General features: G+C 34.7%; 3 protein-coding genes across 3 annotated transcripts in view; 1 reads left to right on the forward strand and 2 right to left on the reverse strand.

Moving 5' to 3' along the window:
* OSCP1 (Organic solute carrier partner 1) overlaps positions 1-15,652 on the reverse strand; it is a 50,372-nt gene extending 34,720 nt beyond the window's left edge. Inside the window, exon 1 of the mRNA XM_067771454.1 lies at positions 15,026-15,652. Within this exon, the coding sequence (XP_067627555.1) occupies positions 15,026-15,158 (133 nt within the window). The 5' untranslated portion in view covers positions 15,159-15,652. The remainder of the gene's footprint in view (positions 1-15,025) is intronic.
* Positions 15,653-22,425: 6,773 nt separating this feature from the next.
* Prosbeta1 (proteasome beta1 subunit) lies at positions 22,426-23,294 on the forward strand. Its single transcript, XM_067771457.1, has one exon. It carries the CDS (start codon positions 22,525-22,527, stop codon positions 23,182-23,184), a length of 660 nt encoding a protein of 219 aa, XP_067627558.1. The 5' UTR covers positions 22,426-22,524; the 3' UTR covers positions 23,185-23,294.
* On the reverse strand, positions 23,281-24,899 carry LOC137243599 (enoyl-[acyl-carrier-protein] reductase, mitochondrial). The gene is made up of 2 exons (XM_067771455.1): positions 24,544-24,899; positions 23,281-24,489 (listed from the first exon to the last, which is right to left on the reverse strand). Exons 1-2 carry the CDS (start codon positions 24,779-24,781, stop codon positions 23,630-23,632), a joined length of 1,098 nt encoding a protein of 365 aa, XP_067627556.1. The 5' UTR covers positions 24,782-24,899; the 3' UTR covers positions 23,281-23,629.
* Between the last annotated feature and the right edge of the window lie 229 nt (positions 24,900-25,128).

Below are 25,128 nucleotides of genomic sequence, written 5' to 3' on the forward strand. Positions count from 1 at the left end.
GTCCATCACGAGGGAGTCTTATTTGAGTCTTTAAACATTGTATTTTTTATAATTTTTGAAACTCATATTTCTCACATACATATATTGGACTCATATCCGACTCACAATTATGAGCGCTCAGAAAATGTTTGGGGGGTTAAAAAAAAATTCTACTTTTATTTTAGAACTATGTTTTATTTAAAAATATCAAACTCTTTATTTGAAGTTTTCTGAATCTTTTTCAGTATGTAGTTTTGTAGCCCAATCAATTTGAGTCTAACAAAGTACAAGTTATAGGTCTCTCAAAATTTATAATGATTTTTGACAATATTTTTACGAAGGGTGTTTTCGATTTTCCTCCATAGGAAATGTCAAACATGAAAGAAAAACTGAAATTTTAGAGACCTATGACTTTTACTTTGTTAGACTAAAATTTATTGGGCTATAAAACTGCAGACTTAAAAAAAATTCAAAGAATTTCAAATAAATAGTACGGAAATTTCGGCTACCGTGGTGTGATGGTAGCGTGCTCCGTCTACCACACCGTATGCCCTGGGTTCACACCCCGGGCCAAGCAACATCAAAATTTTAGAAATAAAGTTTTTCAATTAGAAGAAAATTTTTCTAAGCGGGGTCGCCCCTCGGCAGTGTTTAGCAAGTGCTCCGGTGCAAATTGATTTTTTAAATACCCAAAATATAAAAGAAAAATTTAGTTGAAGAAATTTGATAAAAATTGCCACTGCCAATTTTTTTTTGTTCGCTGTGTATATAGATTAGCTGTGTTTTTTTACATGTATATACATATGCACTTAAACTTTATATGGACTGCTAAATGTGTAACTTTATCTACACCTATAAAATTGTCCAGAAAACTAGTAATGCAGTTCAGTATGCATTATACTCAGTTGCGACTGAAATATGCTTCTTCATTTTATCTCTACACTTTTCTCCACTTCTATGACCGAAAAATGTGTCACTCCACTAATTTATCGCAACGATTCAGCTATAATTATACACCACTATGGATGAACAGAGGTGCGTGTCTCCGCTATTGAGAACAACCTCTTTTTTTAGCGAGTTATTTTTCATGCCGCGAGTCTTCAATAGCTAGATGCGTCCTCTAAACATTATCTAAGCGATGATAAGCGTTTCGTTGAAAAGGTTGTTTTTCCGTAACTCCATTTTTTTTTAGAAAACGAACTTAAGTTCTAAAAAAGAATTAAGTTCTTTTAACAAAATTTTCAAATTATGACAGTTCAATTATCTTGGTTAAAAAAAAAGGAATTAAAATTTTTCTTTGCTACGCCCCTGCATAGTTGATTTAATGTTTATGTAGTTTAATACAAGTGTGTGCCATAATCACAGTTCTAGCCCTAGGCAAGTAAGCACATTGTGTTTATATTGTAATTAGATTCCCAAAACATTTGAAGGTAACATAAAAGAAGTTTTCATTTTAATGTAAAACATTGCCAGAATTTTAGTGACATGAATAAATTATGACGCATGAACAATTAATTAATGTTGGGTAATAAATTGCCCTTGAACTATGTGTACACAAATAAGTAAATACATACATATATTCTAACAAAAAACCTGGGGGAGAGTATGCTGAGAAGGTATTTGTACCTACAAGGTAATAAAATTATCAGATTTTTTTGTTAAACGAACTGTTTGAAGTTTTAACTGAGAGTTTATCTAAGATTCATAAAATCTAAAAATAGTGCAGACATAGAGGATATTTTGAGATCTAACGAGCGCGTGATGGGGGAGCAGGAATATAAGTTTGCTTTGTAGCAGTTTTTGACTATGTATATATCTCGAAATATAATTTTCAATGAAGCGGGTTGTCCTTTTTGTGAAGCTCTGCAATTTGACTACTTTTGTTGCAACGACTGCATGGTTGAAACTCAATCGCAGTGTTTGATGAGCTTATCCTTAAACTGCTTCACATCCCACGATATGCCAAACATGTTAGTAATATTTCCACTCTGGGACGGAAGTGTGGGTTAAAGCAACATTTAGGAACATTCTACACTCCTAACATTGTCGCTTGAAAACTTGTGCTCAAAGGTCCCAATGTGACAAAACCTCGTTAGGAAAGGATAGCGTACAGATATTTTTTCCATTTCATACACATAATATCAAATCTTCATAAAAACGAAAATACGAATTCTTTTTCGCAAAAAAACTTTTTTTTTAAATGCAATTTTTCTAAAAAAACTCTTTGTCATCGCTTTTGCTTTAGCAGGCCGGGTACGTACGATAAGAGACTTGTAGAGCATGATCTTCATTTGTCGAGACAGGACTTTTCTATTCAATCGCCTACTCAGTCAAAAGAAGCATTTGTTGACTAGAGTGATTCTTCGCTGGATTTCTAGACTGACGTTGCTGTTTGTGGTAATGCTGGTTCTCACATAAAAGAAGTCCTTTACTTCCTCGAATTAATGGCTATCAACAGTGACGTGGTTGCCAAGGCGCAAATGCGCTGATTCTTTGCTAGATGACAGCAGCTACTTCATTTTGTCGTCATTCACCATCAAACCCATCTTTTCCGCATCACTTTCCAGTTTGATCTAAGCAGAATTTACGTCATGGGTGTTTGTGTCGAATAAGTCAATGCCGTCAAAATATGCGACTAATTGCTCGTTCTTATAAAATATTGTTCCAGAGCGGTTAAATTTTCCAGCTAGTATAGTTTACTCCAGCATAAAAATAAAAAAATGCGTAATAGAGGGTCACGGCTCGGAGAGGTCCTTCCCAATTTGGACTAATCTGATGGTGTTGCTCAACGTCATTTCGCATATCCGTATAAATTTTGCAGGGAAACCGAATTCAAACCAGGGATGCACCTTAACGTTAAGCTAATCGTTTATCAAAAAATTTCCACCGTTTCCGTTGAAACACTTCGAAATATTATCGATAAAGAAATTATCAAGATAAATTGTATCTCGTTTTTAACCGAAACGAAAAGCTTTCGTTAACGTTAAAAACGTTAACGAAAACGTGATACTTTATGTTTGAATTGTGCTGGCAATGCTATAGCCATGGTGAAGCCGTAAGGTGGCAACAACGAGCGCACATACACACACAAACTCTATGTAATTTGTTTGTGTAATTCGTTGGTGGTAATGTCAAAAATACTCTGAGAAATGTTCGTACTGTCAAAATTCATGAGAAAAGTTGCAATCAGCTTGGCTAATGCTTTCACCTTTAATGACTCCGCCATCAATCAGCTTTGCCAGCATAGTTTGAAATTAATAATCAACATAAACGATTTGATTTCGTTTTGATATGGCAGAAAACGAAACGAAATCATTTCGTTAATTTGACGATCTTAACGTTAATAAACGAAACGAAATGACTGCGTTTCGTTTATTAACGTTGATTATCGTAACGAAATTATATCGTTTCGTTGGTTAAGCATGCCTGATTCAAACAAAGCGGCATATAGGCAACTCCTTTACCTGCTGTCGAAGGCGGCTTTAAAAACGACGAAGAGGTGATGTGTGTTAATTCTTTATTCGCGGGTTTTTCCACGAATTGGCGCATAGTGAAAGTCTGGTCGATGGTAGATTTACTAGATCTGAAGCCGCACTGATAAGATCAAATCAGTTGATTCACAATGGGTTTCAATCTTTCGCGCAGTACGCTTGACAGGTCCTTATATGTGGTACTAAGAAGGCTGAATCATCAATAGTTAGCGCAGTTTGCAGGATCCCCCTTTATTGTGAACTGGGTAATAAAAGACTTAGGGCATCAATCTGTATTGCGAATGATGGCTCAGATGAACGAATCGGCTTGTAGCGGGTTTGTCTAACAAAGGTGTTTCCTAAAATTTAGGTCGGCCTTTTTGTTTCTAACGTCAGGTGAAAGAAAAAGGCGAAAGCAATTGTCAAATGATATGTTGCCATCATTTAACATAATGTAAAATCACTGGCGATTCGTCTCTGAGTCTGAACGAACATTCGTTTCGCAATAGAGAATGCGGCCCTTAGATTCCAATATCGCCGGACATGCATTCGTTTGACCATATTTTTATACCCAGCTGAGCAGAGCTCACAGAGTATATTAACTTTGTTCGCATAACGGTAATCCGTAACGGCATAAACTAATCGAGATAGATATAGACTTCTATATATCAAAATGATCTGGGTGAACAAAGAAATTCATTTAGCCATGTCCGTCCGTCTGTCCGTCCGACTGTAAACACGATAACTTGAGTAAATTTTGAAGTATCTTGTTGTAGTCCGATTTCGTTCTTTTAAATAGCGATGTCATCACACATCGCTATTTAAAATGAACGAAATCGGACTACAACCACGCAAATTTCGAAAAACCGAGAAAGTCCGATAATTCATTACCAAAGACGGATAAAGCGATGAAACTTGGTAGGTGCGTTGAACTTATGACGCAAAATAGAAAATTAGAAAAATTTGGACAATGGGCGTGGCACCGCCCCCTTTTAAAACAAGGTAATTTAAAAGTTTTGCAAGCTGTAATTTGGCAGTCGTTGAAAATATCATGATGAAATTTGGTAGGCACGTTACTCCTATTACTATATGTGTGCTAAATAAAAATTAGCGAAATTGGATGGCGAACACGCCCACTTTTAAAAAAAAAATTTCTTTAAAGTCAAATTTTAACAAAAAATTTAATATCTTTACAGTATAAAAGTAAATTATGTCAACATTCGACTCCAGTAATGATATGGTGCAACAAAATACAAAGAAAAAAGGAAATTTCAAAATGGGCGTAACTCCGCCCTTTTTCATTTAATTCGTCTAGAATACTTTTAAAGTCAAACAAAAATTTACCAATCCTTGTGAAATTTGGTAGGGACATAGATTCTGTGTAAATGGGCGAAACCGGTTGAAGCCACGCGCAGTTTTTATACACAGTCAACCGCCTGTCCTTCCGCTCGGCCGTTAACACGATAACTTGCGCAACAAACGATATATCTTAACTAAACTTAGTTCACGTACTTATCTGAAGTCACTTTATCTTGGTATAAAATATGGCCGAAATTCGACTATGACCCTATGGCCCACTTTTCCGATATCGAAAATTACGAAAAATGAAAAAAATGCCATAATTCTGTACCAAATATGAAAAAAGAAATGGAACATGGTAATTGGATTGGTTTATTGAAAAAAAAATATAACTTTAGAAAAAACTTTGTAAAATGGGTGTGACACCTACCATATTAAGTAAATGAAAAAGAAAAAGTTCTGCAGGGCGAAATCAAAAACCCTTGGAATCTTGGCAGGAATACTGTTCGTGGTATGATATATATAAATAAATTAGCGGTACCAGACAGAAGATGTTCTGGGTCACCCTGGTCCACATTTTGGTCAATATCTCGAAAACGCCTTCACATATACAACTAAGGGATACTCCCTTTTAAAACGCTCATTAATACTTTAAATTTGATACCCATATCGTACAAACACATTTTAGAGTCACCCCTGGTCCACCCTTATTGCGATATCTCGAAAAGGCGCCCACCTATAGAACTAAGGCCCACTACGTTTTAAATAATCATTAACACCTTTCATTTGATGCACATGTCATACAAACACATTCCAGGGTTACCCTAAGTTCATTTTTCTAAATGGTGATTTTCCCTTATTTGTCTCCAAAGTTCTCAGCTGAGTATGTAATGTTCGGTTACACCCGAACTTAGCTTTCCTTACTTGTTTTTTTTTTTTTAAATACTGTAATTAAGAAATGTACATATCATACTCCTTCCATAAGCTTTCTTCTATCCTATTTCCATTGACCCATCAAAATAATATGTATGAACAAAAATTTGAAATTAGTTTGTATATATTATTTGTCGTTATTATTTTCGATTCTGTGGTCCAAAACATTATTAATGTGAATTAAAACATAAAACGAACACACATACAAAAGAAAATTAACCGCAGGAGCTGAAGCCACTCCCTGTAGCAACGAAATTGACATGAAGGGCTCAGCGGCCCATCCTTAAATATTTGTTTTTTAGGTTTTGCTCTATAAAGGGTTAGTAAGTTGAAGAAAATGATAAATTGATTTATTATGCTAATTTTCGAAATGTTTTCTCTTACGCCTATCGTACCCCTTTATTGAGCAGCTGTGCGTACAAAGTAATCATTTACTTGAAACTTTTCGGTTTTATTAAATTGAGCGCATATTTTCTTTTACACACATACTATATATGTATGCTAGGTTTACTAGAGTGTCTGCCATTTTCCAAACTGTTTTTTTTTTTACAATACGCCACTTAATTTTTGGTATATATAACCGCTTGCATCATCATTGTATTTGACAGATCACTCAATGATTTCTGTCAAATAAGGTGCCAGTTAGCGTTAACGAAGCTCAGCAGTTGCTATATAAGACTTAAAACGAATTATAAATAAAGTAGATATTACATAATATAGTTGGATTAGTTTGGAAAATAAAAGTGTTTACTAAAATAGGGTCACCCTAATGATTATGCAAATATTTGTTTATACCTTGGAGCAAAATTCATACAATTATTGTAATTTCCGTTAATTGCTCACATATACATACATATTAAACTATAATTCTTGCCATAAGAAATCAATCAATCGATACATAATAATAAAAGTGCAATTCATTTGTTCTAAGTATGTAGTAGTTAGATACCTATCAAATTGAATTTATATTGAACTACTTAAGTACATGCATATTATTCTCATAATGAAGACAGTGCCTCGACAAATGAGGGAATTCTTCTATATTGCCGATATATGTATTACGCTTAGTTGTAAGTCGACAAACGATAACACTAATCAGCTGATTTTTTGTAACTCAGCAGTTTTTTAATAAAATATATTTTGAAGAGATGAAAAAATTGTTAGGCGATTTTGATTTTAGCAGTTTGACCGTGGTTCAATCCCCCGTGAAACCTGTTGAAATAAATAAAAACATTACGAAATTGCCTGGTGATGATGACGTGGCGGTTTTCGAAATGTTACCATCGCAATATGCCAGCAAATGTTTGCTTCTTTTCAGTTTTTCCCAATAAAACCAAAATAATAATTTAATATCAACTATTATTTACCGGTGATCAGCTCATTAATTCTTAAAAATCTTAAGTAGAGATGAAAAAATATTTTTCAAACCCTAGTTTTTTTGGCACTTGTTGTTTTTTTTTTTTTTTTTTTAAGAATTTCCCATATCAAAATGGCGGTCTAAAATAATGGGAGTTTTGAAATTTAACAAATAGTTAAGATTACCGTGTACTCTCCTTGACGCCTATGTATTAAAAGTAATGTTTTGGAAGAGTTGGAAGTTTTAAACTTCAATGAACAAAACAATTTTCTTTGTAGAGCAGTTCAGCATACGAGTCAAATCTACAAAAACTTTGTGTAGTCAGTTTTTGATCAGACAAATCGGTTTTTTCGAAAATGCCTTTGAGATTGCGTTGCATAGTTTCAGTTACACAATTCATAGACGGTTTTTCTTAAAATATAAATAAATAAATAAATGTAGGGCGCGATAACCTCCGAAGAGATTTTATGCCGAGCTTCTCTTCCAATTTCCGTCGTACTCGATTTAATTTTTCCTACGATTTCGAACGGCATCTGCAAGGCAGATGAGTTTTCACTGAGAAGCTTTTCATGGAAGAAATACACTTGGAGTGCTTGCCAAATATTGATGAGGAGCGACCGCGCCTAGGGAAATTATCTTCTATTTGAAAAAACTTGTTTGCATAAGTTTTGATGTTGCTTTGCCGGGTACTTGAACACAGAACTGTCAGTGTGATAGGCAGAGCAATCTACCACCACATCACGGCGACCGCCACCCATTACCAATAGCTATATTATTTATATTCACTCCTATTCAACATTAATGCTTCTCTTCTTTTGTTAACTAGTGTCGGCAAGCAATTATTAATTAAAGATCGCAAAGATGAGTATGACAAATACATTAAAGATGTTTATACAATTAGGGACGCTGCAAGCATGGATTTTTAGATATCCACTGGTGAAACCTTGAATTCGGGAATACGTTTGTATATGTGGATGTTTAGTGGGTAATTTGAGAAAAAGTACTATGGAAAGGAATGGCTGACATTCGCCTTTTTCTTCGATTTTATAGATCGGTTTCCCTACGTCTCTTTTTTTAAGTATATTAATGCCAAGCTTTTTAAATTTTTTTAGTGTATAAAAAATATTCCCATTCCAAAAATCTTCACAACATCCCTGGTATATACATACTTATATATGGTGCAATAAAATTTCATAATTTCTGCGACTACAATAAACGACTTAACAAAAAAAAAATTTCGGGGAAAGTTGTACATTTCTGTAAGAATCAATCAGCAAATAAATTTTAAAATAAGTTCATCCTCGAATTGACTCGAATTAATTTAAATTAAGGATTAATTCGCGTAATTTAAATTTTTTACAAAGGGAAAAAGAAATAATGGGATGTGACAAGGTAATTATTTTTTACAGTTTTGTTAAAATTTGTATCCTAGTAAACGTGAAAACTATGAATAGCAGTAAAAGTACTCATTACATTACAATACATTTACAAAAACAATAAATTTACCCATTTTATTTATTCAAGTTATTTTATTTTGTAATTTGAAGTGAAAATGTAAAAATGTTTAGATTAAAGAAATTCTAAAAAAAAGTTAATTTCATATATCATCAGTGAAGTCAAGGTTTTAATCAAACCTCTTTTATAATTTTCTTGAAGTTGAGTAAATTGTTTCTAATAAACCACGACATTTGATTTTGCCATACAGTAAATTAATTTTACTGCATTTAGCAATTGAAATGAAAACCCTCTATAAAAAAATAAATAAATTAAATTAATTAAATGCCTATGTATGTGCCTTATACAAGTTTAACGGGGAACTCTTGCTCAAATTTTTTTAAACTTTTTATAGATTACGATAATTGTTAAGTGGGATTTGGTGATAAACTCGTTTTATAGTAAGGTAGGCTTTAAGAAATAAATACTATTATTTTTACTAACTTTTCAAGAGCGTGCTACTTATCTATTTCTCCTAGGAACTATACGAAAGCGACACCCTCCACAGTGGGGCCAAATTCAAAAACAAGCGGCCATAAGTGAAACCAGTTAAGCCATTCCCTTCAAACGCGACATACACTCCTTTAATTTTGATTTATTGGTGACATTTAACTGTTTAACATGAATTAAGCTCAGTTTTAGTATAGTTCAGTTTAAGTTTAGTTTCTTTCATTTTATTTTGTTGATTTTCCGAAAGGGTAGATAATTGATCTCACTGAGGATGGCACACCGCCGATACCGCATTGCCTCCAAACCAAATTTTACAAAGGGATAACAGAAAATCGTTCCGATATACATCAATTAGTGATAGATATTTGAGCGTACGATTCTCGCGAGATTCTCGAATTTCGAATTCAATTCCCGCGAGATTTTTGAATCTCGAAATACTCGCGAACTTCTCGACATTCAATTTAATCGATTCATTGGCTGTTTTATGTACATATATAGAGCTTACGATTTCTTCTGGAGCACAAGCGAAAATTTGCACAAAACCACAACTAAAAAACATCGAAATGTACAGAATACTGCCAATGTAGCGACTGAATTGAAAGTCAAAAGCTCGCGAGTATTACGAGTATTTCGAGATTCGAGAATCTCTCGAGAAGCCGTGTTCTTGATGTCTCGTTAAAAAATAAAATATTATGAACAAAATTATATGTATAATAAAAATATGTATTGAGTTAAATGTCATTGAAGCAATATAATCAACCAAAAAGTCACAAGTACAAAAAACCAAGTGTATAAATACTGCCTATACAGCAATTAAGTTTATGTCGAGAAGCTCGCGAGATTTACGAGTACTTCGAGACACGAGAATCTCGCGAGAAGTTGAGTTCTCCATTTCTCGGGTTTCGAAAATCTCGCTTGTGTTCGAGAAGAAATTCTAAGCTCTAATAAGTATATTATAACTGAAGCCGCTGCTATTCGTCGGGAAATTTTTGTACTGTGATTTATAGGTTTTTTTTGTTTTTCAATTTGGTGTTTTGGTGTTTTTATAACAATTTAAATAGCAAAAATTATTTATTCTATAAATTTCGACTTAAAGAAAAGACCACAGTACGTTAATTGTCGTACATGCAATTTTGTTATATTTTTAAATTTAACTAATTTGATTTTTTTAGCTTGTTTTATTTTATGTGTTTTTATTTTTTCCTATTTTTATTTCGTTTATTTTTTTTTATTTTAATGTGCTTCGTCATTTTGTTTTTTATTTATCTTACTTTATTTAATTTTTTTTCCTAATTTTTTTATTTTGATTTATCTTAGTTTAACCTATGTTTTATTATATTTTCTGGAATGTTATCTGAATTTATTAAATTTTATTTGAATTTACTTTATTTATTTTATTTCTTCTTTCATATCATTTCATTTTTATTTTTCTCTATTTCAGTTGACTTTATTTTGTTTTATTTTATTGCATTTTATTCTACTTTTTAGTTTAATTTAATTTTGTTCTATTTTTATTCTATTCTGTTTAAAGCTTTTTATTTTATTTAATTTTATTTTGATTATTTTGTTTTATTTTATTTTATGTATTGTTATTTATGTTGTTTAATTTTGGATTTATATTATATTATTTTACCCTTTTTCATTTACTTATTGTTTTTGTATTTTATCTCAGTATAATACATATTTGTTTGTTCGCACATTCAATGTTATTTGAATTTATTTTATTTTTACGGTAGCCGTGATGGTGTGATGGTATCGTGCTCCGCCTAACACACCGATGATCCTGGGCTCACGTCCCGGGAAAGCAACAACAAAATCTTAGAAACAAGTTTTTTCAATTAGAAGAAATTTTTTCTAAACGAAGTCGCCCCTCGGCAGTGTTTGGCAAGCACTCCAAGTGTATTTTTGCCATGAAAAGCACTCAATGAAAACTCATCTGTCTTGCAGATGCCGTTCGGAGTCCCGTCCGGCCAATTTGAAGGAAAAATTAAAAGGATCATGACGCAAATTGTAAGAGAAGCTCGGCCTAAAATCTCTTCAGAGGATATCGACTAATATTTATTTATTTTTTATTTAAATTCATCTAATTTATTTTTTTCATTATATTGTTTTTTTTTTCATGTCATTTCATTATCATTTTGCTTTATTTTTTTTTTTCACTTTTTAATTTTATTTTCTTTATTTTTATTATTTTTTTTTTTTACATTTATTTTGAATTCATATTTTATTATTTTATATTGTTTCATATAATTATTATTTTTGTTTTATTCGCAATTTAATCTTTTTTTGTAATTATTTTTTTATCTAATATTCAAATTTATTGTTCCTTATTTTCATTTACTATATGTGACCTGGAATCATGAAACGACCCTATTGTGCGAAAATACCGTTGTTCAATTTTTAAGTGATTCTTATATAGGAAATTTAACGCTCTTTCCAATGGAACAAACCGCAGTTTTCTACCTTTCTTAGTTTTTCACAAATCGCATTTAAAGTGAAATTGGACCACAAATAAGATTTTTTTAAATATTTCGATCCATGCACCACCTATTGGAGATTTTTTTCTTATTATTGCATTGTCATTGGGTTCTGAACTATATTCCAGGCATGCTTAACCAACGAACCGATATCATTTCGTTACGATAATTAACGTTAATAAACGAAACAAAGTCATTTCGTTTCGTTTATTAACGTTAAAAACGTCAAATTAGCGAAATGATTTCGTTTCGTTTTCTGCCATATCAAAACGAAATCAAATCGTTTATGTTGATTATTAATTTAAAACTATGCTGGCAAAGCTGATTGATGGCGGAGTCATTAAAGGTGAAAGCATTCGCCAAGCTGATTGCAACTTTTCTCATGAATTTTGACAGTACGAACATTTCTCAGAGTATTTTTGACATTACCACCAACGAATTACACAAACAAATTACATGGAGTTTGTGTGTGTATGTGCCCTCGTTGTTACCACCTTACGGCTTCACCATGGCTATAGCATTGCCAGCACAATTCAAACATAAAGTATCACGTTTTTGTTAACGTTTTTAACGTAAACGAAAGCTTTTCGTTTCGGTTAAAAACGAGATACAATTTATCTTGATAATTTCTTTATCGATAATATTTCGAAGTGTTTCAACGGAAACGGTGGAAATTTTTTGATAAACGATTAGCTTAACGTTAAGGTGCATCCCTGCTATATTCCAAGTTTCAAGCTTGTAGCTTATCGGGAACTTACTTAATTTTTAATTACAAAGTGAAAGTCCTCCGCCCCAAGACTTCACAGTGCAGCATGAGCTGAGTGAGGAGTTCAATTTCGTTGGTGTCACTGAGACAGAAGTTGTTACTTCAGTCATGGCCATTAAGTCCAATGCAGTTGGAGAGGACGGAATTTCCTTAAAATGCGTTAAGCTGGTATTGCCTTTCATCCTGGGAACGCTAACACATAAATAATCATATTTTCACTGTCTCATCTTTTCCTTCTGCATGGAAAATGGCTATCATATTCCCTGTAGCGAAGTAGAATACTCCTACTAACCCTTCTGATTACAGGCCGATAAGTATTTGCCGACCTTTTCTAAAGTGTGTGAGTCTTTAATGGCCTCTCAAATATTGTCGTTCATACAAAAACATAATCTTTTGTCTCCTTTACAGTCAGGGTTTAGACCTTAGCATAGCTGTGCTACAGCTACGATGAAAATAATGGACGACGTTCGTATAAAATTTGATGATGGAGATCTGACTCTTCTTTGCCTTTTGGATTTTTCCAAGGCATTTGACTTGGTAAGCCATGATCTACTTTGTAAAAGCTGAAATACTACTTTGCATTTTCTAATAGTGCTGTAAACTTATGGCCAGCTATCTTAGAGGAAGATCTCAAAAGGTAAAGGGTAGAGCTGTGTCTTCGTTGTCAAGTGGTGTTGGATCCGGAGTTCCACAGGGGTCTATACTTGGTCCGCTCTTGTTTAGTCCTTTTGTTAATGATGTGTTCTCTGTGTGCCAGTATGTCAGTGTGCATGCCTATGCTGATGACATTCAGTTGTATTTGTCCAGTCGAATTGGTCTTGTCGAGGATTTGTGTTTTAAAATAAACTGTGATCTGCTAGCCATTTCCGAATGGGCCCGGAAAAATTGTCTCCGTCTAAACGCGTCCAAGTTGTATGTGTTACCCATCAGTAATAGTACTGTCCATGTTGAAGATATTCCCAAGCTTTTTGTTGGTAATAACTGTCTCATGTTAACTGACAAGATAAACAATTTGGGTTTTATTATGAATTCTTCGCTGAGCAGGCTAAGAATGTCAGCCTCGTTTACACCGTTAGACACAAGAAAAAAATTAGCTGTGCAATTAATTCTACCTCATATTACATATTCCGATCTTGTATATAGTAAGCTGGACTCTGTCTCGTCTCATAAAATTCTAGTTCTGTTCAATAATGTTACCCGCTACGTCTACGACTTAAAGCGATATGACCACATCTCCTTGTGGAAGAATAAACTTCTGGGATGCAGCACCTTAGCTTATCTTGCAGCTAGGAACTGTATATTCCTGTATAAGCTTATTGAATTCAAAACTCCTAGCTATCTTTACGAGAAGCTAAAATTCACAAGATCAAATAGGCATCATAATTTAATTCTCCCTAAATACTCCTATTTATCCTCTTCGCGGTTGTTCTTTGTTCATGCTGTGAGACTATGGAACTCCATTCCTGAATCTATTAAGGCAATCATAAATCGAGGTAACTATAAGATCGTTATACAGAATTACTTTGGAACTAATGGGTAAATGTAACTACGGTTTAGCTCCATCATATTTCTATTTCTATCTCAGTGTGCTATTCTAAGTCCTTACTTCTTTGACGTAAAATCTTATTTTCTCTAACAAATACCGTGTTTAATTCTCATACATTCTAATATAAACATACGCAATTAGTTATATATAAATATTTTTAAGTTATTATTTTTTGTAATTCTTGTATTAACCTATAAGTTGATGTACTATAAAAGACTATGTCTTAACGATACAGCCATTCTTTACTATATATGTATAAATAAATAAATAAATAAAAAAATTCGTTCACAACGGTCGCCCGCTACACAGAGTCAAGCTAAACAAAAACTTTAAACGCGTTTTTCTCGAAAACTTCTTTTCGTGCAATAGGGTCGTTTCATGATTCCAGGTCGCATGTGTTATTTTTTCTTTTATACTTTTTTATTTACCTTCCGTTTTATTTTCCTTTATTTTTTTTATCGTATATCATTTTACTATATTTATTTTGTTCATTTAATATTATTTTAATTTTTTGCCCATATTATTTTACTTCATGTTGTTTTTATCTGTTTTATTTTACTATTTTTATGTTATTGCACATAATTTTGTTTTATATTATATTGTTTTTTTTTTTTTACTTCTATTTTATTTAATTTTGTTTTACAATTTTCTTTGTTCACTTTTAGTTTATTTTTCTTAATCTCCTTTTTTTCTAAATATTTTCTCCTTTTTTGGTAGTTACCTGAGGGGGAATTCTGACTCTGTGAAAGGGTGAAATGAAAACAATTTCCATACATTTGAATAAATTTTTGCTTGAATTTGTTTTTTTTTTCATATCACCGTTTCACAGAACAAGAATTGCCTCCCTGGGGTGTTTTTTGATTTTATTATATGTGTTATTGTGTTTTATTTAATCCCACACAGTTTTTGCTATAATTGTTTATGTATTTTAATTCCACCGAGTTTTCTGAATAGCACCACGTTTTATAAAATTATCTTTTCTAGTAACAACAGTTTCTGATGGTTGTTAATTTCTTATAATCGACCGTTAATACAATTTCAGCACGAATTTACATGTGTGTGCGTGCATATCGCACCCACCCACATTAATTTCCCATAATCTATTTGACGCACAAAAAACGCCAATTTTAAATTGCTCACTTTACTTCATCCTCAAATAAGTCGTCAAAGCAAGTGACTTCATATGAAAATACTTTACAAGCTACCCATAAAACCCCTCTCACACACACATTTGCACATTTGTTTTTGTTTTACCTTGAATTGACTTTTCTTCAGAAATTTGTTGCGCCTTCAAACGTTGATCAATCACATATAGCATTTCACAGCCCAAATTGACCATTAGGAAAACGTTAGCACGCGGATTGCATTGACGGCTCAAGGACGCCATAGTTGTTTTGTCGTTGAGATGTCAAGTTGGTTATTTAAATAAGATCTTCCAACACACTTGGGTAGCAAGAGTGTAGTACCGGCTAAACAATTCAAAACAACGAATTTTAACGATAACAAAATATCGCACAATTTCCGTTAGTTTATATTAGAAAGTTATTTATAGTCTAAGTATATAGGCTTAGTTCACAATTCATATAACGATATAAACCGCAATCACATCTATCACTCTAGCGATCCAACTGAAGACTGATTCAATCAGAATGAAGGCATACTACACAGGAATCAAAATAAACATTTTATTTCGTACAAGCGCCCCCACACTAACATAAACAACTAAATACTAGCGGCATTCATGCTTGTTTGCTAGATGTTTGGGTGCTCCGTACAATGTCCATTGCTCGCAGTTGTCACTACCTTCCATTCTTGGTTAGTGCGTGTATGACTGCTGTTTATCGCCTCTCTAGCGAGTGTTGAAGGCAAATTGGAAGTAGCCACGCGTATATATGTATATAAGAGTTGCAGCGCCATCACCTCACTTGAGCTTGTAGTACAATTAGCTATTGTAGCAGTATTGCTAGTAAACCGCCAAGTGAACAAGTGAACAAATTGTTAGTCAGGTTTACTCGTAGTACGATAAGCTACCTGCAGAAGTTCAGAGTCACGCTAACTTATTTCTTATAAGTAGTAGTTACTTATACACTCAGCACTAGTTCGCCATAATGCCGGTCGTTTAAACTGACAATTCTAGCTTTTCCCTGTTAGCGGAAAAGAACTGATAAGAATCGTAGGATAAATTGTGAACTAATTGTGCAATTCGGTAATTACACCTTTTTGTCTATCTGTATGCCTCTTTCCAATCGGCAATATCTTACCAAAATAAGTAAGTACTGGTCTCTTAAGGGATTGGATTCTATCGGAAGTCTACCAAATGTCCTTCCTAAACTCATAATATTTGGTCCAGTCAAATGCTGATCCTTTAAGAAAATATGTAAATATTGAACCTACATTTCGTCCATCCGTCAGAATTTCAGGGTCCACCTAGTTTATCCCTCATACCTAATGCTTTTGAACTTTCATTTCCAGTTTTTTTTTTTTTGTGTTATTGAATAATAGTTGTCTACTCAACAGCTGATCGTAACATAGTCCTATTTTCATACTGTTCGGAATTAGATGGTTGCGGACCAGTTTTGCAATTATTAAGTATCACCATTTGTCTATATTTTCGTCGGTTAAAATAGATCTCTACTCTAGATTTGAGTTGGTAATATTTGAACTGTTTAAAAATATTTTTTATTTAGGAGGGACAGTTTGTTTTATATACGCAATCGAAGCAACCCGATACTTATCGCTCTGAAGAAGCAGCGAAAACGCACTTACAGAACGCACTCTCGAAGGTGCACTCCCATTAAAGAAAGTAAGTATATGTTTGCCATATATCGAAAAAAATAATTTCGATTCAATATCTGGAAATGTTAATCTTTAGAGAAAATATCAGTTTACACTGCAAAATCCAACATTCAGTTCCTAATATCGACATGACCGGCATACCCGAACAATTCAGCGTTTTCAAGGCATAAATTCATGAAAATTTAAAGTAAATTGTTTCAAATAATTTAACCAAAACAATAATATTTTAAAAGAAAACGTTAAGAAAGTTTGCAAGTTTTGACAAACACTTCAAAAACTTTAAAGCTGGTTGTCTCGTAAACAGCTGTAAGTGACTTTTTCGGTTGTGTCGGGAAGTCACAGAAATCATATGTTGCTTCCATGGTTTCCAATATAAAAAAGCAAATAAGACGAATAAGTAAATTGCATATAAATATGTATCGATTCAGTAATATTGCCCTATCTACCCTGCAGTTTCGAAAATGCCCTATTTCAACAAACTTTTGAATGAAGCCCTTTGTCAAAGTTTGTTTAAATAATAATATAATTGTGACGTTCATGCATCCAACCTATGTTGCGCTATCAAGGTGGAATGTCTCAACTCGCTCAGGGTATAAGACGCCGTCCTTAACAATTGGCCACCTTGATATCAGGATGGATGTTAGTTACAACTATTTCAATCTCACTTACATACACGGCACAAGAAGCTCACCCTTACTTGGACCGGTCGCTTCGCTTTGATCTGCAGGTTCCCTCATCGTTGTTCCATATGACTCCTTTTACTTACACCATCGTCATCCTACCCCTCCCCAAATAACGGGCTAGTTCAAAATCTTTTTCAAAATCTATCTAAGAATTGTATTGTATTGTATTGAATAACACCCCATTTCTATATTCTGTTAAAAAACACCCTTGCTTAGAAAGTGTTTCAAGAACACGCTATCTAACCACAATTCAATATATTTTGAGCATAGGTAGGGCTTTCTTTAACCGAGCTCTGAGATACGGCATTTCTTTAAAATCAATGCAATTCAAAGCGTTCTTCAAACTAATTCTGGGATAAGACTCATTCGAAAAATATTCTGGAATAAGCTCACTCTAAACTATTTCTTCGATAGAGCCAAAATAGTTATAAATGGGATTCAAACTACTACTAGTTGATTTTACTACTGGGTATGTACATATATACTTATATATTAACCAATATTATGGATTAACAGTAATACGTTTTAATTTTTATACTCAGCGTGCTTTGTACACAGAGTATATTACCTTTGATTGGATAACGGTTGGTTGTACAGGTATAAAGGAATCGAGATAGATATAGACTTCCATATATCAAAATAATCAGTATCGAAAAAATTTGATTGAGCCATGTCCGTCCGTCCGTCCGTCCGTCTGTCTGTTAACACGATAACTTGAGTAAATATTGCAATATCTTCACTAAACTTGGTACACGAGCTTATCTGGACCCAGAATAGATTGCTATTGAAAATGAGCGAAATCGGAAGGTAACCACGCCCACTTTTTATATATATAATATTTTGGAAAACACAAAAAACTTGATTATTTAGTAAATAACACACCTAGAATGCTGAAATTTTACATATTGAGACTCTTGATAAAAATAAAAAAAAAAATTTAAAATGGGTGTGGCACCGCCCAATTGTGATAAAATCAATTTTACAAATATTATTAATCATAAATTAAAATCGTTAAACCTATCATAACAAAATTCGGCGGAGAGGTTGCCTTTACTATAAGGAATGCTTTAAAGAAAAATTAACGAAATCGGTTAAGGACCACGCCCACTTTTATATAAAAGATTTTTAAAAGGGTCGTGGATGAATAAAAAAACCTATATCTTTGCAAAAAAAGAGCTTTATAACAATGGTATTTCATTCCCCAAGAGGATTTATAACAATAAATAGGAAAAACTTCAAATTTTTAAAAATGGGCGTGGCCCATTTTATGACTAAGCAATTTTCTATGTTTCGGGAGCCATAACTCGAAGAAAAATTAACGGATCTTAATAAAACTGAGTACACAAATTTTTCCTATAGCAAGAAATATTTCTAGAAAAACTGGACGAGATCGGTTAAAGACCACACCCACTTTTATATAAAAGATTTTTAAAAGGGTCGTAGACGAAAATAATAAGTTATATCTTAGCGAAAAAGAGATTTCTATCAATACAATTTTACTTTCTAAATTGAATTATAACATTAAATTGGAAAACACTTTAATTTGAAAAAATGGGTGTGGCACCGCCCCTTTTTGTCTAAGCAATTTTCAATGTTTCGGGAGCCATAACTCGAAGAAAAATTTACATATCGTAACAAAATTGAGTACACATATTTTCCTTATTGCAGAAAATATTTCTAGTAAAAATGGACGGGATCTGTTAAAGACCACGGCAACTTAGATATGAAATAAGTTTAAAAGGTTTAAAAGGATCGTAGACTAGAATAATAAGCTATAACTTAGCAAAAAATATTTTTGAATCGATGATATTTAACTTATCAAGTTTTATTGTAAGAGAAATGGGGAGACATTTTTTTTTTAACGGGCTGTGCCACGTGTTATGTAGATTTATTTGAAATGAAATGTGCAATTCAAGTTCACGCTGAGTATATAATGTTCGGTTACACCCGAACTTAGACGCATTTACTTGTTGTTACTCAAATTGTTGAGCTGGCACGCGAGGTCTGAATTTTAGGCTGAAGAAGAATTTCATAACTTCGGTCCCCTTTAGAAAAATATAGATAGTTTCATGGTATACAAAATATTTGGTTTTGTATTATATATTTAAGAATAAAGGCTCAAGTGCCAAATTATATATTATGTAAGCAATAAACATACATAGCAAGGCACATACATACATACATCTAATCATACTGACATACCCATTTTTCCCATTCCGTTATAATTTTTGCATTACTCCAAACCATCAATCTATTCGTTCATAGTGAAAGGTGTAGGACTATTGCCAACATGCGCCTTCTATAAGTAAGCCATTGAAAATAATTAAAAAAACAAAAACATGAGAGCTAGCCAAAGTCATGGCAGTGAAAGTTATTGATCCGCATCGGTGTTGTGATGGAATTCCGTCAAGAGTGACAACTTATTACGATTCGGTTGTATTTCGCCGCATGAGGCTAAAGTTTCATGACTTTACACAATGCCTAGCACTGGGAGTTAAAGTTTTTGGCGGGAAAAACACAAACCTCCGCAATTTGAATCAAGGGCTAAATAAAAGATTCATTTGGTTTTGTTGATTGATGCATACAAATTGGAACAAATTTCCATCATCCCCTGTCCAATTTTGTTTGGAGACAAACCGGTTTCGGGTTTGATTGAAAGTGTTGTGCTGGCTTTCTAACCGGCCGTGTCATGCCCAGCTCGCTAAATGATTAGTGTGTTTTTTTTTTTTTTTTCAAAATCGGAATAGGCCTCAACAGTAGATTGGCTTTGACTCAGGCGTCAGTTCTGAGTGCGGAGTTTTGGCATTTCCCTAGTATGTGCCGCGTAAGTTGAGAGACCATATTGTCATCGCGAAACACACGATCAGATGCCCAATTGCTTTATATCTCGGCAACGACGTGTCTCTGTTCTTTCCCTTGGTGCTGCCCCCAAACGGTATGCGACGATAATGGAACGTCGCACTGAGGAGTTGGCTGACCAATTGTTGCGCCTTCTACTTTGCTTAAAAAAGGAGGAATTGCAAGGTTTTCCAAGCGCAATGCCCAGCTGTATAGCTTCACAGCTTCTCCAAACCAATTGTCAACCTCACCTACCCAAGATCCTGGTACAAATATGAATGTATCATACACATATTTTGCAAATGATGCTCTGGCGACACAAAGTTCTTCATTGAACTAGAGGAGGGGGGCCGGATGACCTAAAAGGTTCAACGTGGTCAAATTAAATCGCTCCCAAGATGATCGGGCTAGAATCTATCTAATAGCTTCAAGGATAGCATTATCGCTACAAGAAGAAGAAGAAGCAAAAAGGGCCTGTTGCCATTATTGTGCAGTCGGTTGCGTAGGAAACTACGGTGATTCCTTTTGGGGAAGAATGGAGTTTTGAAAAAAGAAATTAATCAGAAGGGACAGGGTTCCGCTATGTAAAACCCCTTGTCGGCAGATCCCATCAGGTTGGAAGATTATGCTTGGCCCTAACATCTCGGGACATCGTTTGATCAAATCACATCGTACACTTCCCCTATTTTCTTTACAAGCTGTGTTCGCTATTATAACTGAAACGCAAGACGTCGCAATGCTGAAATGATACGCGTATTCTTTGGTTGGGCGCACTGGATGCATAGTACTGAGTGGCTTGGAGATTAATGCTGCGTCTGGTGATTGCGTATCAAGCTTAAGCCCGGTTTTTCAGTTCGAGCGATGCCCTTCAATATGTTTGAACGGAAGCGGGCATATCTTTGTACTAACTGCAGTCCGGTATAACCCTCGGTTCTAAGCTATATTACTTCCTAAAATCTTAGAGTATTGGTTACAACAACAACAATAAATTCTTGAATGTATGCCTAGAAGGTTTAATTTCATATTAATCGTTCCCGAGATGGTCGGGCCAGTACCTTAATGGTGTTTTGTTATCGGATCTATATCCGGCAAAGGACCATTAACATCGATGCACTTCCCAAAGCCTTCGGGGAGCGTCTTTATCGTTAATACAACAATAACAAGAGGGTTTTGCCGGCCTGCAGACGAGCCTGAAATCCCATCATCCACCTTCTATCCGACTACGTTTTGGAAGAAGCTATGACAATACTCTAGAACAGGGACGGAAAGATAACACACATCCATATTACGGGAGAGGGTAATAGTCTAGAACAGGGGTCGATTGCTAATACGCATGTCGAGAGAGGTGTCAAAGACGCGTATTGGCCTCGGCAATAATAATCTGAAGGCGGAAAAGAAAAATTTTAAACAAATTTTAAACCTTTCAAAAGATTTTAACGAAAACCCGAGAAATGACCCCGAGTCCCTCCGAAATCGGGTGTGGGATCCATAGTATTTTTTAGCAGAACACCCTTCTGCGTTGGCGGACTTCGGCCGCTCTTATAAAAATTTACGGTAATTCTATACGACAGCATTGACACTGATAGTACGCGTCCAAAACTATCGAGAGAGGTGTCAAAAGACGCGTATTGACCTCGACAACAATAATTCGAATTCGGAAAATAAAAATGTTGGATCTGTCAAGAGATATTTGCAAAATAAATTGAAATTTTTCATGTGATTGTGTTAATTTTGATGATTTTGTGGTACCCACGAAAAAAAATGTGAACATAAGTGTTTTGCGCAGATATGGTTTTGGTCTCCATACCGATGTTGCACCCACCCAGGCTAATTTTTTATAAGCGCGGCCGAAGACCGCCAATTCCGAAAGGTGTTCTGCTAAAAAATACTATGGATCCCACCCCCGGTTTCGGAGGGACTCCCAATGGGAGTGGGATCAAAATTAATTGTGCTCAACATCCCTTTGGACACAACATTGTTTTCAGTGTACAAGAACATTACAACAACCACATGAAAATTGTCAGCTTCAACTGCAAATATCTCCGGAGAGAGATAAAGTGTTTCTTTTCCGCCTTCGGATTACTGTTATCGAGGTCAATGGGCTTTTTTTGACACCTCTCGATATTTTTGGACGCGTATTGGCAGGCGATCCCTATTCTGTACTTTTACCCGAAAGAGTTACCAATAGTCGTTTTTCGACTCGTATCAATCATCACGTTGTTGTTTTATCTCTTGCCATAAAATGCGCTACTACGTTATTACATAATCTATTTCAACCCTGGCTCATCTGGCAACATTTGAAATGTCACGAACATGACTTTTACAATTTGGCAGCTGCTGTCATTTCGAAATACACACAGTCACCGGAGGAAATTCCCAATTTTGTTTATAACAGCCGCTTTTTAATAAAAATTTCACACAAATTAAATCACCAATATGGATTTTTCACAAGATTATGGTATCCACGATAATGCCGTAAGCACGGGCACCACCATTATGGCGGTTGAATTTGATGAAGGCGTTGTAATTGGAGCAGATTCGCGCACCAGCACTGGGCTGTTTGTAGCCAATCGTGTTACAGACAAGCTGACTCCCATAACGGATAAAATCTACTGTTGTCGCAGTGGATCTGCTGCCGATACTCAAGCCATTGCTGATATTGTAGCATATTCATTGAATTATCACGAAAATCAAACTGGTGAAGAACCACTAGTGTCGGAAGCTGCATCAGAATTCCGCAATTACTGCTATAATTATCGTGATAGCTTGCTGGCAGGCATTATTGTGGCGGGTTGGGATAAACACAAAGGTGGCCAAGTGTACTCTATACCTCTGGGTGGCATGTTGAAGCGTGAAGCAGTTACTATTGGCGGATCTGGTTCTAGTTATATATATGGTTTTGTACGCGAAGCTTATCGTCCTCAAATGAGCAAAGAAGATTGTGTAGCTTTTGTAAAGAAAGCGGTAAAACATGCTATTTATCATGATGGAAGCTCAGGTGGTGTTATACGTGTAGGCATTATAACGGAGGATGGTATCGAACGGAGAGTATTCTTCAATACACAATCGGGTGAACCGGTCGAAATTGGCAATTAAAGGTTAACTTTAATTTTCAACATTTTATTAATTAGAAAGGTTTTGTAAGCTTTTGTGAGTAATTGTATACTATGATCTTCAAATAAAAAAATCCAATTTCATTTCTGAAATTTGCTATACCATTTATTTTTTATTCACTTTCATGGCGTTTAATTTTAGGAATTTCTTGGCAAAAAAAATCTAGTAAAGCTTCTAAATATAACTGAAATGTATAACCGACTGAAATGCTGGCAAAGTAGCAGCGCAGAAAATAATAGAGGAATGCTGCTGGAAATAGGACTTTCGTGATGACGATACCAATAAGGCATAAGTTATGTTTTACTTTTGTTCGGCAATAGCACAGACCCCTAAGTAAAATTACATAAATTTATATGGCAAAGCCTATAATCTTATATAACAAAAAAATGCGCTCTAAAATTTACAACAAATATACTTCACGTATTCATTAGTTTTGCATATCCAATATAAACTTCTTGCCAGTGAATCCTTTGAAATCCAGTGCAGCGGATAGAGCATCCTTAAACTTTTGAAGCGGCACCATCTCATGTACAGGCCCAACGAACTTTCTTTGTTGAATCATTTCACACAGTTCAGCTAACATTTTCACACGTTCAGGTGAATCGAAATTCTCTTTTGTCCAACGTGTCATCCAGAAGCCTTTGAACGAGATATCGTTAAAAATGAGCGCAGCAGTACTGGCAATAACCGGTTCACGTGACATGCCGCCATAAGTAACCATTACACCCTTGTCAGCTAAATGCCGCGTCACCTCTGTAGCACTTTTACCACCAACACAATTTAAAGCCAGACATGGACGCGGTAAATGTTTCTCTTTGAATAATGTGCTCGTACGAATTTCCTCTTCAGTTAATACTTCTGTAGCACCTAACGATTTTAGATATTTCTTTAACGCCTCAATATCTGGCCGATCCCGTACAATGCCTACTGATTTTACATCCCAAGCCCTACACAACTGATGTACTGCTTGCCCTACTGCACTATTAGCTCCATTTTGTATAACACAATCACCAGCTTGTAAATCTACAAAATCTTTTAACATACGATAGGCGGTGCAGGGATTAACGGTAAGTGTTGCTGCTTCGGCTAAACCTATAGTTGATGGAACAGGCATTAGCTGCTCTTCGGCGAAAATGGCATGCGTCCTCCAAGTGCCCAATCCAGTAGCGAAAGGTATGACATGTTGGCCGGAAGTTAGCTTAGAGACCTTTTGTCCAAGAACAATTACTTCAGCTACACATTCATTACCTCCGACAGCGGGAAATTTCGGTTTAACAGGGTATTTTCCTAAAATCGAGCAATCATAGAATATGTTTTATATTTATTATACTGAAAAGGTACCCTGTATAGTATTGATGTCAGCTGGATTGATGGGTGCCGCTAGTATTTTTACCAGTACCTCCTTTTCCTTAGGTTGTTGCAGTTGTTCCTCAACAATCTCCATAACTTCAGCTGGTTCGCCATGTTTGGAATACTTCAACGATTTTACAATTATACCCATAGTACGCGCAAAGTGAAATGAGTTCAGCGGATTTTGCAATAAATAACGCGCTTGTTTGCTGATGTTGAAAATAAGCATGTCCGGAAATTATTACAGTTATTCGTAAAAAATATGCTCGTAAATTTTCGCAGAAATCTTATGATAACAATTGTTATCAGGCCATGGCTCAACTATACGGTTGGCTCATCTCTACAGCAACAACATACCTTTGTTCAGTTTCTCAAAATCAGAGTGTTGGTGTTAAACTAAAGGCCACGGCATAATGAGATTTTTCATATAGACGCGTTTAAGAAAAGCTTATGCATTCCAATAACATCGGCACAATCAACCAAGATGTTGCGTTTGTAAATATGAAGGAACTTCAGACTTGGCAATTGAAGTTTATTACACCTTGCCCACTCACATACAAAATTTTGCGATGTAGT

Source organism: Eurosta solidaginis, chromosome 3, assembly GCF_040869045.1.
Source record: "Eurosta solidaginis isolate ZX-2024a chromosome 3, ASM4086904v1, whole genome shotgun sequence".
NCBI lineage: Eukaryota > Metazoa > Arthropoda > Insecta > Diptera > Tephritidae > Eurosta > Eurosta solidaginis.

Excerpts from the sequence above, each read along its gene's own strand:
- Prosbeta1 (XM_067771457.1), top strand. The coding sequence starts at position 22,525 with ATGGATTTTTCACAAGATTATGGTATCCACGATAATGCCGTAAGCACG.
- LOC137243599 (XM_067771455.1), bottom strand. The coding sequence starts at position 24,781 with ATGCTTATTTTCAACATCAGCAAACAAGCGCGTTATTTATTGCAAAAT. Across the intron at positions 24,490-24,543 it reads TGACATCAATACTATACAGG|GAAAATACCCTGTTAAACCG; the intron begins GTACCTTTTCAG and ends GCTCGATTTTAG.